Source organism: Priapulus caudatus, unplaced genomic scaffold, assembly GCF_000485595.1.
Source record: "Priapulus caudatus unplaced genomic scaffold, Priapulus_caudatus-5.0.1 Scaffold270, whole genome shotgun sequence".
Lineage (NCBI taxonomy): Eukaryota > Metazoa > Priapulida > Priapulimorpha > Priapulimorphida > Priapulidae > Priapulus > Priapulus caudatus.
Genome location: NW_014577331.1, coordinates 247,663 through 263,274, shown reverse-complemented (window position 1 = coordinate 263,274; position 15,612 = coordinate 247,663). Strand labels below are relative to the sequence as shown.

At 44.5% G+C, this 15,612-nt stretch overlaps 2 protein-coding genes across 2 annotated transcripts in view; one reads left to right on the top strand and one right to left on the bottom strand.

Annotated features, from left to right (window-relative positions):
- Positions 1–1,650: 1,650 nt before the first annotated feature.
- Positions 1,651–2,076, bottom strand: LOC106808361 (rRNA 2'-O-methyltransferase fibrillarin-like). Its single transcript, XM_014811054.1, has one exon. The coding sequence runs from the start codon at positions 2,074–2,076 to the stop codon at positions 1,651–1,653; it is 426 nt and encodes a 141-aa protein (XP_014666540.1).
- A 2,940-nt stretch (positions 2,077–5,016) lies between these two features.
- Positions 5,017–15,612, top strand: part of LOC106808367 (deleted in lung and esophageal cancer protein 1-like) — an 18,519-nt gene continuing 7,923 nt past the window's right edge. The window contains exons 1-19 of the mRNA XM_014811065.1: positions 5,017–5,277; positions 5,912–6,071; positions 6,833–6,937; positions 7,369–7,517; positions 7,757–7,860; positions 8,019–8,185; positions 8,410–8,583; positions 8,839–8,978; positions 9,671–9,818; positions 10,087–10,252; positions 10,526–10,937; positions 11,167–11,260; positions 11,529–11,659; positions 11,963–12,106; positions 12,469–12,611; positions 13,070–13,206; positions 13,389–13,516; positions 14,608–15,023; positions 15,231–15,429. Of these exons, the coding sequence (XP_014666551.1) occupies positions 5,077–5,277; positions 5,912–6,071; positions 6,833–6,937; positions 7,369–7,517; positions 7,757–7,860; positions 8,019–8,185; positions 8,410–8,583; positions 8,839–8,978; positions 9,671–9,818; positions 10,087–10,252; positions 10,526–10,937; positions 11,167–11,260; positions 11,529–11,659; positions 11,963–12,106; positions 12,469–12,611; positions 13,070–13,206; positions 13,389–13,516; positions 14,608–15,023; positions 15,231–15,429 (3,318 nt within the window). The 5' untranslated portion in view covers positions 5,017–5,076. The remainder of the gene's footprint in view (positions 5,278–5,911; positions 6,072–6,832; positions 6,938–7,368; positions 7,518–7,756; positions 7,861–8,018; positions 8,186–8,409; positions 8,584–8,838; positions 8,979–9,670; positions 9,819–10,086; positions 10,253–10,525; positions 10,938–11,166; positions 11,261–11,528; positions 11,660–11,962; positions 12,107–12,468; positions 12,612–13,069; positions 13,207–13,388; positions 13,517–14,607; positions 15,024–15,230; positions 15,430–15,612) is intronic.

The window sequence follows — 15,612 nt, the reverse complement described above, 5'->3', positions numbered from 1 at the left end:
GCGGATAAAGGGAGAAGGGAGAAGCTGGTGGAGGAGGAAGGGGATGAAGGTAGAAGGTGGTGGATGGAGGAAGAGGGGAGAGCCTAGGTGAAGAAGGAGGAAGGGGAGATGGAGGGGATAGGGAGCTTGGTGGAGAAAGGAGAAGGAGAAGGGAGAAGCTGGTGGATGAAAGGAGGATAGGGAGAAGGGAGAAGGCTGGTGGAGAAGGAGGGCGGGGAGATAGCTGATGGGAGATGAGGAGTGGAGAAGGGAGAAAGCTGGTGCGAGGAGGAAGGGGAAGAAGGGAGAAGGTGGTGGAGAAGGAGAGGGGAGAAGCTGGTGGAGAAGGAGAGGGGGAAGAAGGAGGGAAGAAGGGAGTGGTGGTGAGGAGGAGGGGAGAAGGGAGAAGCTGGTGAGGGGAAGGAGGAAGGGGAGAAAGGAGAAGAAGGCTGGTGGAGAAGGAAGGATCGAGAGAAGGGCTGGTGGAAGAAGGAAGAAGGGGAGGAAGGGAAGAAGGCTGGGTGGAGGAGAAGGGGAAGAAGGATAGAAGGTGGTGAGAGGAGGAAGGAGGGGGAGAAGCTGGTGTGAGAAGGAGGAAGGGGAGAGGGAGAAGGTTGTGGAAAAGGAGGAGGGAGAAGCTGGTGGAGAAGGATGGAGGGGGAGAACGGGGGAAGGGAGCTGGTGAGGGAGGAGGGGGAGAAGGGAGAAGCTGGTGAGAAAGGAGGAGGTGGGAAGGGAAGAAGGTGCTGGAGGAGGAGGAAGGAGGAGGAGGAGAAAGCTGGTGGAAGAAGAGAGAAAGGGGATGAGGGGAGATAGGGAGCTGGTGGAAAGAGGAGGGGGAGCTAGGGAGAAGCCTGGTAGGAGAAGGAGGAGGGGAGAAGGCTGGTGGAGAATGGAGGAGGGGGAGAAGGAGAAGGCTGTGGAGAATGCAAGGAGGAGAGAACAGCCCTGGTGGGAGAAGGAGGAGGGGAAGAAGCTGGTGAAGAAGGAGGAGGGGGAGAGAGCTGGTGGAGAGAGGAGAGGGGATAAGAAGGGGAGAAGGGAGCTGGTGGGAGGAGGGAGGGGAGAGGGAAGACCTGGTGGAAGAAGGAGAGGGGAGAGCTGGGTGGAGAAAAGGAGGAGGGGGAGAAGGGAAAGCTGGTGAGCCAGGAGAGGAAAGAGCTGGTGGAGGAAAGGAGGGGAGAATGGAGACATGGTGAGGAGGAGGGGGAGATAGCTGGTGGAACGAAGGATGGAAGGAAAGGGAGGAAGGGGGGAGAAAGGGAGGGAAAGAGAATGGGGAGGAAGGGGGGAAGGCGGAGAAGGGAGAAGCTGGTGGAGAAGGGAGAAGCTGTGGTAAGGAGGAAGGGGAGAAGGGAGAAGGCGGTGAGGAGGGGAGAAGCGTGGTGGAGTAAGAGGACAGGGAGGATTTCTGCCCTTTCTCCGCTTAGCTCATGCAGCTTTTCTCCCCTGACGCATGCCTTCTCTACCAGCTTCTCATTCTCCCGCCTCCTCCTTTCTGCGCACGCAGGCTTCTCCCCTTCTCCCCTCATACGCCTCCCACAGCAGCATCCCTTCTCCCTGGCCTCCATGCCTCCACGCTACCTTCTGCGCTTTCTCCCTTCCTTGCCTCGCAAGCCAGCTTCTCCATTCTCGCCCTTCATCCTTCTGCACGCACCAGCTTTTCCTTTCCTACGCCGGCTTACCTGGGCTCCACCAGGCTTGCTCGCTTCTCCCTCTGCCTGCCTTCTGCCACCAGCATTTGCTCCTGCTCCTTCTCCACCAGCTTGCATCCCTTCTCCGGCCCTTACCTCCTTCCTCGGCACCAGCTTCTGCCCTTCCTGCCTTCTTCTGCGCCACGGGCAGCTTCTCCTTCTGCCCCCTCCTGCCTTCTCGCACCAGAATTCTCCCCTCCCCCTTCTGCCTACCAGCTTGCTCGCCTTCTCCCCCTCCTTCGGCTGCAGCCAGCTGCCGCTTCTGCTCCGGCTCTTCTCCGCTTCCTGCTTCCTCGGCACCAGCTTTTCCGGCTTCGCTACCTCCACCCCCTGACCTTCTCCCATTCATCCCGCGTCCTCCTCCCAAGCTTCTCCTTCGTCCGACCTTCGCTCCTTCCTCCATAGCTTCTCGCAGAGACTATTACCTCAATTCTTGCACGGAGCTTCTCCCCCTGCCTCTGCCTCTGCCCAGCCAGCTTCTCGGATCTTCTCGCCTTCTCTCCTCTCGCAGCCAGCTTCTCCCGTGCCTCCTTCTCGCCAACCAGGCTTTCTGCCTTCTCCCCCCTGCTGCCTTCTCCCCCAGTTCTCTGGTGCCTCCTCCTTGCTCTCGAGGGCAGCTTCTGCCGGGCTTCTGCTCCCTCTGCCTCCACCAGCTCCCTTCTCCGGGTCGCTTCTGCACTTCCTCGCTTCCTTCTCGCTACCAGCGTTTTCCGCCCTCCTCTTGCTCCACGCACGCTTCTCACTTGCTCCCTTCGTCGCTGCCAGCAAGCTGCTCGCTTCTCCGCTTCCCGTCGCTTCTGCGCTATCAGCTCTCGCCTTCCTGCATTCTTCACTAGCTTCCTCCGCTACTCCACGGCTACTAGTAGCTACTGCTAACTTCGTCCTCGCCGTCCCCCTGCACGCCGGCTCATTACACTGTCCTTCGCTAACCTCTGTACAGAACTTTGGTATCTGAAGCTTGAAGGCAGCAACCTATCGTAACAAAAGAGGAGGCTGTCATTGTCGGGGTTCGGCTACGCATGCGGGGTTGGGGCGCGCGGTGCCGGGACGGCGGTCCTATCGTTAGCTATTTGCGCACATCGTCAGATTTATTCTGCGCAGCGCGGCACGGTACTACCGGACTGGGGAAGATCATTCGGCCGAGGGAATATAGCGCGCATACTAATGCAGGGGCCAGCTTTTTAAGCGGGTCTGGGGTCGCTGGGACTGGCGGCGGGTAAAATGTGAAGGGGGGCAGGCCAGCTTAGCTGAGACTTAGGCATGCCAGGCCACCGGGAAAACTCCCGTGCTTCCGCGATGCGCCAGTTGGCGGGTCGCTGAGTACTAGCACTATAGTTTAGCTCACGATTCCCCCACCCTGGAAAATCCTTCCTGATTTACCACTTCAGCTTGCTGGTGTGATAGTATGAAACTCTACATAGGGCCAATGCAGGCGTTTTATTAGCGGCACGGCAGTCGACGAGTTTTGGAACGCAGTCCTACGACCGCGTTTCCGCGTAACTATGGAGCGTGATGTCTATACGTTGCGGCGGCTTACGTTATCGACTTGTCGAGCCTTGTTGTACTTGTTGTAAAAGCGTTGAGGTGGTTGATATGGTGCTTTTACTGCGTTATGTAAGCTGTAGTTATGTAAGATGGCATCTGCTGAAGCAAGATAATCTGGTACTTGTGGCAGTGGTGAATTCTAGTGACGTAGCATGCTCAGCTGTATGCAGGCAGGCATTCACCCAGTATCAGGGGAAATCTCATACGCGTCTACAGCCTGAATGCGCTCATTAATAAATGATTGCTACTGCTCAGGGCAGCATAAACGACAATTTCAACGGCAATATGTGGCACAACGCTTGAAAAAGGTATACCTCCTAGAGTGCGCAGGGCGGATCTACTAGTGGGGGTGCCGGGGGGTCGCGGAGCCCGCCGCCTTTAATTTCAAGTGGCCCTAAAAAATTAAAAGATAATTTTCTGCAAAATTTTGAATTCCATCTTGCAAGTTAGGCAGTTCTAAGAAGTAGCTAGTATAGACATCCTAAACATGACTGCTGCAGATGCTCTCAGAAAATGCACAGAATGCACGTCAATTAAAAAAAATATTGTAGGAGGTCCCCGCGCCCCTACAGTCATGTAAGTGGCCTTTCGGGTAGCTTTATTAAAAACACCCTGAAATATTTAAGGGCAGGAAAAAGTGCCGCGCTTATTTCCTGCCTGGCATGGACATGCCCTAATTCAAAATCCTGGATCGGCGCCCTGTGGCTCGACTTGAATTTAGATTATGGTAATCTGTATAAACGCTTACTTTAGCACATATGCGAAAAGCACATTTGGCGGGGGGCCCAAACCGTTCTAATGACATGGTCCAAAACTAGGATTGTGCAGTACGCCTTAAAACACGGCCTTTTAGTTTTGGCTAACTTATAGTATTTGCACCAGCTTCTCCCCCTCCTCCTTCTCCACCAGCTTCTCCCCTCCTCCTTCTCCACCAGCTTCTCCCTTCTCCCCCTCTTCCTCCACCAGCTCCCTTCTCCCCTCCTTCTCCCCTTCCTCCTTCTCCACCAGCTTTTCCCCCTCCTCTTCCTCCACCACCTTCTCCCTTCTCCCCTTCCTCCTCCACAAGCTTCTCCCTTCTCCCCTTCCTCCTTCTCCATCAGCTTCTCCCCTTCCTCATTCTTCACTAGCTTCCCCCTACTCCACCTACTAGTACTACTCTAAACTTCCTCCTCCCTCCCCCTCCCCCTCATTACACTGCTCCTTCGCTACCCTGTACCAGAACTTGGTATCTGGAACTTGGAACACAACCTATCGTAACACAAAGAGGAGCTGTCATTGGTCGGGTCGGCACGCATGCGGGGGTGGGGGCGCGGGCGGGACCGGGCGGTCCTATCTTAGCTATTTCGCACTCGTCAGATATTTCGCGCGACACGTACCGGACTGGGGAAATCATTCAGGCCGGGAAATATAGCGCGAAATACTAATCAGGCCACTTTTTAAGCGGGGGTCTGGGGGTCCTGGGACTGGCGGGAAAATTGAGGGGGGGCAGGCCACTTACTGACTTAGCATGCCAGGCCACCGGGAAAACTCCCGGTGCTCCCGATCGCCAGTCTGGCGGGTCCTGAGTACTAGCACTATAGTTTACTCACGGATTCCCCCACCTCTGGGAAATCCTTCCCTGATTTTCACCACTTCAGCTCTGGTGTGATAGATGAACTCTACATAGCCAATGCAGCGTTTATTACCACGCAGTGACGAGTTTGGAACCAGTCTACGACCGCGTTCCCCGTAACTATGGGCGTGATGTCATCGTTGCGGCGCTTACGTTATCGACTTGTCGTACTTGTTGTACTTGTGTAAAACGTTGAGGTGATTGATATGGTGCTTTTACTCGTTATGTAAGCTGTAGTTATGTAAGATGGCATCTGCTGAACAAGATAATACTGGTACTGGTGGCAGTGGTGGATTCAGTGACGTACATGCTCTGGTATCAGCAGCATTCACACAGTATCAGGATCTCATACCGTCTACACCTGATGCGCTCATTAATAACATGATTGCTACTGCTCAGGGCAGCAAAGACAAATTTCAACAGCAATATGTGGCACACATGAAAAAGGTATACTCCAGAGTCCAGGGGCGGATCTACTAGTGGGGGTCCGGGGGGGTCCGGACCCCCCCTTTAATTTCAAAGTGCCCTAAAAAATTAAAAGATAATTTTCTGCAAAAAATTTGGAATTCCATCCTGCAAGTTGCATTCTAGAAGTACTAGTATAGACATCAAAATGACTGCTCAGATGCTCTCAGAAATCACAGAATGCACCAATTAAAAAAAAAATATTGTAGGAGGTCCCCCCCCCCCTAAGTCAGTAAGTGGCCTTCGGGTAGCTTATTAAAACACCTGAAAAATTAAGCAGGAAAAAGTGCCCTTTATTTCCTCCTGCATGGACATCCCCTATTCAAAAATCTTGGATCCGCCCCTGTGCTCGATTGAATTTAGATTATGGTAATCTGTATAAACGCTTACTTTAGCACATATGCGAAAACACATTTGCGGGGCCCCAAACCGTTCAAAACATGGTCCAAAACTAGGATTGTGCAGTTACGCCTTACGGCCTTTTAGTTTTGCTAACTATAGTATTGCTCTTGTTTTCTTACATTATAACACTTAACAAAACTTGTAAAGAGAGTAGAAGCTTATAACACTTAACAGAACTTGTAAAGAAAGTTGAAGCTTCTTATTTTGAATCTAGGCAAGAGAGGTCTATACCAGGCGGATCAAGGATGTGTCTATGCTGGAAACACACGTCATGCAGGCGCATGCTCGAGCAACATCTGCAGAAGAGCGGGTGATAAATAATATGAAAAGCAGTGAACAGGATGTGGCTCTATGTCAGTTTAATAAGAAAATAGGTATGATAGTGATATGAGTAGTGCATGCATGTTATTACATTTAATAGTACAGTAGGGTCAGTTGTCAATGTAACAGGGCTGCCAACTATCACGCATTCGGCGTGAGACTCACGCAATTGAGGCTAATCTCACGCTCTCACTCTGGGTATGCTAATTCTCATGCACACTTATGTAACAACTGGTAACAGCTTACAAACAGAAACGTTTTGAGCCATCCATATATACACATGTACCTAATCCATCTAAAAGCTGAACTACAGTGTATTGCATTACATACATGTGTATGTTTAAAAACTCTCTTAAGTATGCACCAGAATGCACAATTTCAAGCTGAAAAATGCAAAAGCTCCCTGGTGTGGGAGAGGGATGCCCCCATCCCACACTTTCTCCCCGCTCAGTCGCTCTGCACCCTTGCGTAATCTCACTCTCAAATCTAACTCAATGTTGGCAGCCCTGATGTAGGCCCCTACTCTGTTCCTACAGTGGCTACCATATTATCAGGAGTTAATGAGACTCCTCATTTGATTTGTCTTTAATGAGACGATTTTGTCCCCCTGATATTATGGTAGTATATATGCGTGCGTGCGTGCGTAAGTGCGTGCGTGCTTTATAAAAACTCGTATTCACTACTGTGTGCACAAGATTCTAAAGTTGCATCAGTTGCCTCACAGTCAATTAGTTTTCCAATACTACTAGTCCAGCAAGTTAGCCAATTTAATATATGAGGTTAGGTACAGATATAATTTTCGTATTTATTGTAGGTGGATATGGAGCAGGAATAGATGGAAGTCTCTTGAGAAAGTATGACCTTATAGTGGTAGAAGACTTCACACATGAGCAACCTACAGCAGCTATTAGACTTTCATGTAAGCTAGGTTTTCTCTAGATAATCTAGCCTGCTGAGATGCAGTGGAATAGCAACATCATTCTTTTATTATATTGTATGGCATTTCAAATTGTCAATCTGTCACTCTGCCTGTGGGTCTGCCCATCTAGTAGTACTTGTCATGTATTGAGATTTTCCCTGTGCATCTATCCACATTTCTGGCTATAATTGGGTTTACATACTGATAGTCTGATACAGTATTTATATCGACATGTATGCAGCAATTTAATAATACATATGTGAGCCAAGTGGCTAGAGTTATGCTCATTGTGTGTAAACATAAATTGCACATACTTGAACAGCTAGGTAGCACATGAAATCAGTTAATGTGATACATATATGGTGTCAGTGTCATTACACTAACGCTCTAGAGAAATGATTTTGTTCTGACAATTATTTGGTTATTATTAGGGAAGCCATCAGAGCCTATATACATGCAAGGCACAATCGCATGGAATCAGCGATTACAGTGCAAGAAACGGGACAAACTTCCATTTATTGATTCTGACTACACACTCATGTCAGAGTGTGACCTCATAGACCAGAGACTACCGCCCCAGGTTCGTCACTCTTACATATTAATTATTTCTATAATCAACTCATAGCAATGAATCACTATTGTGTTGGAGTTATTCTTTTGATTTTGATGTGTTTGGGACTGTTAGCTTACAACGGCAACGTTTCAGAGAACATAAAAAAGTTACTCAGGATGAGTCATGGAAAATTGTGTTATACTATATATATATATATAATATTTGAAACACCAACGTTTGTATACCTATCTATGCACTTGTTTCAGAAACCGGTGTTTGCACATCACCAACTACCTCCTTCATTGCGAAGAAGTGTTAAACAAAAACATAAAAATCTGACCAAAGAAGGAAGTTCTGCTGTTTTGTATCAGTAAGCATTTACTACTATATCTTGCAATTGAACTTGAACTATAGCTTAATCCTGAATAGTTGAAGTGTAATTTTAGTGTCTGCAATATTCTATAACAAGTACGTTTCAGTCAATGCGAGTTAATTTTTTTTTGCATGTTATGTATTTTATTTGGGTAGAGATCAACCTACTGTGGAGTTCATTCCAACACCCTCCTCTATAACATTTCTTGACTTCGATGAAGGTGTGGTCTATGAGAAGGTTCTAGAGCTAAAAAACGTCACTAAAAGTATGACTCAGTGTCGAGTTATACAGCCCAGGCAGCCTTGCTTCACTGTTGGACCAGGTACACCTGCCAATTAGCATACTAAATGACAATATATTAGGAATGTTGATTTGTATAATTTCTCACAAGGACCTGGTTTCTGTGAATGTGCACAATTAGGTAATGGAACCTGATTTATTTGATGGTGAACTCTTATACTAATAGTTTGTACTAGTTATCCGTGTGTGAAATGTAAGTGCATTTCATTATTCTATCTGTGCTTAATTTTCACTTGATGTATACAGGTCAGTTTCCCTGTGAAGTAGGGTGTGTCGCACCAGGTATGTGCTGCTACTATCCAGTTGTGTTTAGACCTCAGTCGCTTAGTGATTGCTCGGATGTCATTAAGATTTTATGCCAATCTGGAGCAGTTATAACAGTGCCCGTGGAGGCAAGGATTCCACCGGCAGTTTTAGGAAGTAGGTTTATGTAGTAAACATTTACATTTAAATATGTTACATATTCTGATTAGTGTAATAATGAATATTAAGTTCTCATTATACAATTAATAAAGAAAATTGATATTTTTACTATAATAAACCTATTTTATGGTGACCACTCTAAAAGTATTCTCTCTATGGTAGTTATTATTAGTTTTCCATTTTATCTAGATTTGATGGGTTTGTGCTGATTAACTGAGGTGTTTCTATACTTTCATTTTACTGTCTTTTCAGTACCCGAAGTGTTGGAGTGCGGTCAGTGTGTTTTAACAGGAACCAAACTGGTGAAGTTCCCCATGTGCTGTACAGAGGACAGGAGTAAAGTTTTTACGGCCCATTTAGAACATGACACAATTCTACCACACAAAGCCCAGGTTAGGTCTGCAATATAAAAAGAACATTCATCAAAATGAGAATCACTTGCAGTTTCTACATTCTTTTTTACTTTATCCTGTACAATACTTTCTCTATAGTCAAGAATATCTAGCTGGGCATGCTCACTAACATCCAAGTGTTATACGTAGAAATTACTGTTAAATTACTGTGCTTTAGCTTATCTGACATTTAGATGCGGTTGGTAAACTATCGAAGTGTCTATCTATCCGTCTGTCTGTTCATCTAATAATAACAGTGGCACAAGTTCAGACAACATTATTTTGGTTGTCACTGTTTGGCATGGAAGTCCTCATTGGAAAATTCACTGAGGTATTAGTGGATGTTAGTAGTAGCAGTACCAATAGCAGAAACAGGAGTAAACTATCAGCATCAGTTGCTGTAGCACAAGTAGTCTAGGTAGTAGTGTTAGTGTTAGTGTTAGTGGTTGTGTTACTGGAAATGGCAGTAGTAGTTGTAGTGGTAGTGATAGTGGTCGTGGTAGTGGAACTGTTAGATAATATTACTGACAGTTTGTAGGTACAAGATGAGTGCTGTACCTCGGCAGCACTTGCAATCTAATGTTTAATAAAATTCACCTTATTATACATTATTATATGTTTATATAACTATTATATATTTATTTATTCATTTATTTATTTAATTATTCATTAATTAATTTATTTTATTTCAGTTTACTATCACCCCGGCTTCTTTCGAACTTGGTGGTCAAAGAAAGGTTGAGTTGGAAATACTTTTCACTCCAGAGTCAGAAGGATCAAGTCAGTGTTTGCTTGTTATATCTTGTGATAAGGGCAGACAACAGAAGTTTATTGTTAAAGGTATTTTTAAGCTATGTGGTGCATTTGTGCAAATATAAGACTTAAAAATGTGAACTTGGACCATGTCATTGTCAGTTCAGTATGCATAATTAGTACTAGAGTTATATTAAATATGATTAAATCCAGCAATAATAGATGTTTTTCTCATTCACATACAGTCAAAATGTATATAAAGATCTCTATCATTTAATGTAAACTTTACAGATGTGGCAAGCATAGATTGCACAGAATGTTACTGGTTTACAGACATTTAATGGTTTATTCACAGGTGATGGCTGCACCCCCAGTGTGAGTGTCGTCTCTGTTTGGCCAGGCGAGTTAGCCGACCCACGACCGGGTGAACTGGTAAACACGTGGGCTTCCCATATACTGCACTTTCCATCAGTGAATCCCAACATGCATGCAGAGAAAACACTGTCCATCAGAAACAATAGGTATAGATATATGTATAGTGTCATGTTAGTTAGATGTTTTATTGCTTCCCAGGTGTTATGTAGCTAGGAATCTAGATAGAAACGATATGTGATGAACATATATGCTGAAGATTAAAAACTATATACTTTCTAAATGCACCATATTTTTTAATTTTGCTGACGTAATTGCTTCTAATTTCTTGAAGTATTTACTGTAAATAATTTCTGTATGGTTGCTTACAAATTTATTGCTTAGTACTGCAAAAGTACTTACTTGTCTCACATTTCTTACAGTGATATCAACTATACATATGAATGGGAGATAGTTCATTCTCATCTGACACTATCACAACCTGTCACCCTTTGCTGGGAAAACATGGAATCTGAAGATTTATGTGGTGATGTGGATGAAATGTGTCCATTTTCCATTCGAGAGCAACATGGCATGCTAGGTGCACTCGAAACAAAGCAGTTTGTTGTGCAGTTCAAGCCTTCCCAGGTCGGGATGAGCTGTCACCTAGTTTCACTAAGGCTAAAAGATGCTGCAGGGAGAAGTGCTGGCAGTGAAACAAGAGCGCCTGTCTACACTGTGTTCAATGCAGCTGTAAAAGGTGCATGCACACCTTGGAGAGTCATGTTGCAACCATGTACAGTGAACATTCCTGGCAGCATACCATTAGGAAGCACAGTGCAGCAGGAGTTTCAGGTATTTCTGGTTGTGTGCCAGACAAACTTCATGGCAAAAGGTGCATAGTGTCGTGAAAGTAAATTATCTAGTGTTGCTGTATTACCAGAGATATTTTGTGATAGTTCAGTGTCAAGGTTTACTGTTATTGAGGGACAATGCAAGATCAATTAGATAATTATATTTAGAAGTGAGTTTATGATAAGGCAATCTAAATAAATTGTGTTCTTATGTTGGTTTGTTAATGCAGTTGCTGAACATGAGTAATGGAGACACAGATTTCCATTTCCAAACCAGAGAAACTAATGACCTCATAGCTCTCAGTCCTAAGCAGGGTTCACTTGGTAAGTACTATACTGTCTCTTACTTTGGATATGGCAATCTATTGTGCTAAAAGTAGAGGGTGTCATGATATCAGTACTGTCTACATCTGCATTTGTTAGCTCTTATGCGCATAATGTAGAATCATTTGAAATTCTAGAATGAACTACTAAGAGTGATGATTGTGCAAGTCAAGGGATAAAATTATTACGGTGAGATTCTTTGAATTAATACAATATAATGTGTATGTGTATACTGGTACACATATATATTTATTTATTACAATTGCAGCGAGCAGTACATCAGTAACAGTTACCCTCAGTATTACCAGCACACAGCCAGGCAAATTTTCACAGGAGATACATTGCTATGTAGATGGGCTTTCTGAGCCGCTGCTGTTATCTGTGTCTGCTGAATTCAAGGTAAATTGTAATGTTATCAGGAGTGTCATAATATTATAGTCTATATTACAGTTTTATGACACTTCTGATGTTATGTTGTTATTATCAAAAATAGACAATACAGTTTAAGTCATCTGTGTTTTGTTATTATGTGTATTACTATTAGGGGTGCATCATTAATTTTATATTCAGTTTTATTAAAATTGTATTCACCATTTACTGAATTATATAATCTGATTTTTGCCCATTTTACTATGTTAAAGAGGGCCATTTGATGGTACATGTGAATATAAGTAATTTTTTCCTTTTACATTTTCTGGCTAGGGTCCTGAGCTGTTAATTGATGAACCATGCCTGGACTTTGGTTTGATTCGTCTGGGGAGTTCAGTCTCACAGCCCCTTACCTTGAAGAATCCATCATCTCTATCTATCAAGTGGACAATAGCAGAGAGTTCTGAGCATTGCAGGGTCAGTAGTATACTTTCAAGCATTTGATTACAAAATTTGACATTTTAATTTAAAGAAAACTTCTGTTCTGTTGTTGTCATAGCTGAGCTTTTGTTATTTTTCTAAACTACTGTTGTTTCACTGAAAACGACAACAAAATGTTTCATTACTCACATGTAGTGAATATATGAGGAGGAGGAAGCTGCCCGTCGATACGACGATGGCTGTCTGTGTTACATCTAACGATTGCACACGCGTTCGTGGCTCAGAATGCCCATACGACTTGTGTGTTAGTGAATATATATGCTAAACATAACTTGTATAACACTACGCCTTCTACGGGTTTAAATGATACACAACTTGCAGTCTCGATCTTGTGTTAGGGCGTGTCTGAGTTGGAGTTCATACCAAGTTGCGGGCAACTGCAAGCACAAAGCAGCAGTGTGGTGGCTGTGAAGTACACACCTAGCCAGTGTGGGGAGTTGGACACAGTAGTCTTAGCCTCGACTGAATATACCACGCATAGGTGAGATTAAGACCCTGAATATCTGAATTTACGATTCATAATATATATATGTATATGTATATAGATTGATTAATCTAAACTCAGCAAACAATTCAAGCATAGCAGCATGGGGACTGCATATATAGTTATGGGTAGTTGGCAAAATAGAACATAATGTGATGTGCAAAATCACATATAACGAGACAATAGTGTGGTAACGAATGCCTTACTGGATATATCCACATATGCTTACCGAAATACATTCAATCAACCAATGAGCCTCAATCCTTTACTATATGGACAGCAGTACGTAGTTTAGACTCATACTAAAGTGCCCATATAACTTTTTCTGTCACTAATATGAAATTATTATTATATTTTGTACCTCCTGCCTGGGGTATATGTAATATCAGAAAACTTTCAATTGTTTTATTTACTTTAAACTGATGAAATTGTGTCATCAACTCCTTTTCTTGCAGTTGTATTTTTGCCAATGCTGATATTCAGACACCAGACGTGTGCCTTCTGTCCTGTCATCTCAATGCACCAGATTGCTATATTGGTGTGAGAAGCTCCCACAGCATATCACTGTTCAACAAAACTCTACTCACGGCTGGTAACTTTTCATTCGGAATTACCTCATCCAACCATGTCGCAAACCTTTATACATAGTAAACGTAGAACATTGTCATCATTAATCAGATTTTTATAACCTGGGGAAATGCACATCAAACATGTAAAATTACTCTGACATTAAATGGATACTTGTGTGTGTTGCTATCTATTTATGTGTTGCAGATTTTGAGTGGGGCGACATAGCTGGGGAGGACAAGGAGAAAGTGTCTGTTAGCCTGACCCCTAATAAAGGACAGCTTGGTCCCCATGAGACATTGACAGTAAAGGTGTTCTTGGTCCCACATGAGGCAGTAAGTGAGAGCAGAGTACGATCATGCATGTTAATCCATTGTTTTAGTTAACTCGTTGTCATATCAATGCAATTATATGACAACGTGAGAGCAGAGTACGATCATCCATTGTTAGCTCATCTGACATAGTCAGATGCAGCTTGTAGAATCGCATGATCGTCCGTCCGTCCGTCCGTCCGTCCGTCAACAGTTGGGCACAAATCTTAACCGCTCGACGTACGGTCACGATATTCGGGACGTGGGGGGGTAATCCGAAAACGAGTTGGGATGTCGAAGCTGGGGGTCAAAGGTCAAAGGTCAAGAGGTGTAAAATAAGGGGGATCATTCACTCCTTAACTTAAGGTATAGGGAGGAAATGCAGAATTGCGGCACAAATCTAAACGGCTCGACCTAGGCTCGTGATAGTCGGTGTATAGCATCATGGTAGGAAAAGCCATCACTGTGCCGAAATTGGAGGTCACAGGTCAAAGGTCAATGGGCACAGGGCAGATTTTAGACATTTTCTGAGGACATGGTGTGACGGAGCAATTGAAAAACTTTTTTGTTTCAGCGGTGACCTACCATTTTTATGGCTTTATTGAAAGGACCATGAAATGTGCTTTCCACTGACGAGCGAAGAGTAAGTGTCTGATAACCTTTTGACCCTCAAGAGGAGGGATTTAAACATGGATTTGTTGACTGTTAACAAAGGAGTGAACTGCTTTTGCTATTAGAGCCCCCACCCCCCACCCTCCCCCTTCCCCCTCCCCCACCCTCCCCCTACCCTCCATCTGCGATAGTGGGCGTGTCCTAACAATGATGTGTACGCAACTGCGTGTCTGCATATCTGCGCGTAACAAATGTGGTACTACGCACGACTGAAATTTTACGTTTATAATCGTAGCAACAGACCTCAGATGAGCCCAGACGCTTTGCGGCTCTTGTTTTAGTTAACTCGTTGTCATATCAATGCAATTATAATTGAATAACAATAGATTTCGAAATCGTGACTATTTTCTGATTACATATAGTTGACTGTATGGATACGTATATATGCATATATAAATCTGTCAGCACATTATTAATATTTAGTTGATTGCTACTTTTTTTAGGGAGATTTTTGCAACATCTGGATTCCATGCCAAATAGGAGAGCGTGAGCAACCAATCATCTTATCCATATTCTGTCGCTCCCATGGTCTGTCAGCCAGCTTGGATTTGGTGCAGGAAGAAGCTTCTGGCATCCCTATGTCTTGTCATTTTGGGATACCACGTTCCAGTGCTTTGGGGATTCCTAATGCTGTCAACCATGTCAAAATGTGCCAGGCAGCACTTCCTGGTAATATAACTGCAGAGGAACACATCAGCATTGACTTCGGTGGTAGCATTCTGATTGGAGAGCCTGTGACAAGGCAGCTGTGTCTGACGAATGAATCTGCCATACCCACCTCATATTCTGTAATGGTGGAAAACTTGATAGCAACGCTTGTCATGGCACCTTCACGTGCCACTGATAGCAAAGACTCCAGGTACAGAAACATTTCTTTATTCCTATAGTTATATAACTATGGTTACAGCTGGACAGTAAAGACAATTGCAGTGCATAATGTATAACTATTATTACTGCACACATTTCTTGTTATTTTGCCAACCACGTACACCATTGCCATTTGTTTGGGTTTTCTACTAGTGCTACTTAGTGTCAGTATAAATGGCGATATCATGCATTTCCACAGTTCTAAGCTACTGCTAAATAGAAAAGAAACAGCACTAATAAACCAGACTGTGGGACCAACTGTCATTGTACCGGACGCTGGGTGTGGGATTGCTGTGCATCCATCAGCTGGGAGTTTAGCTGCTTATGAGGAGGTGACACTTACAGTCACCCTCTACAGTTCCATGTGGGGCAGTTACACAGATGCGCTTGTCGTGCGGGTGAGTGTAGTCACATTAATGATGTAACGATGCGTATCCGGACAACTACCCACTGGACAATTACCCACCGGACAATTACCCCCCGGACAATTACCCACCAGGACAATTACCCACCCGGACGATTACCCACCAGGACGATTACCCACCAGGACGATTACCCACCAGGACGATTACCCACCAGGA

Excerpts from the sequence above, each read along its gene's own strand:
- LOC106808361 (XM_014811054.1), bottom strand. The coding sequence starts at position 2,076 with ATGGAGGAAGGAGCGAAGGTCGGACGAAGGAGAAGCTTGGGAGGAGGA.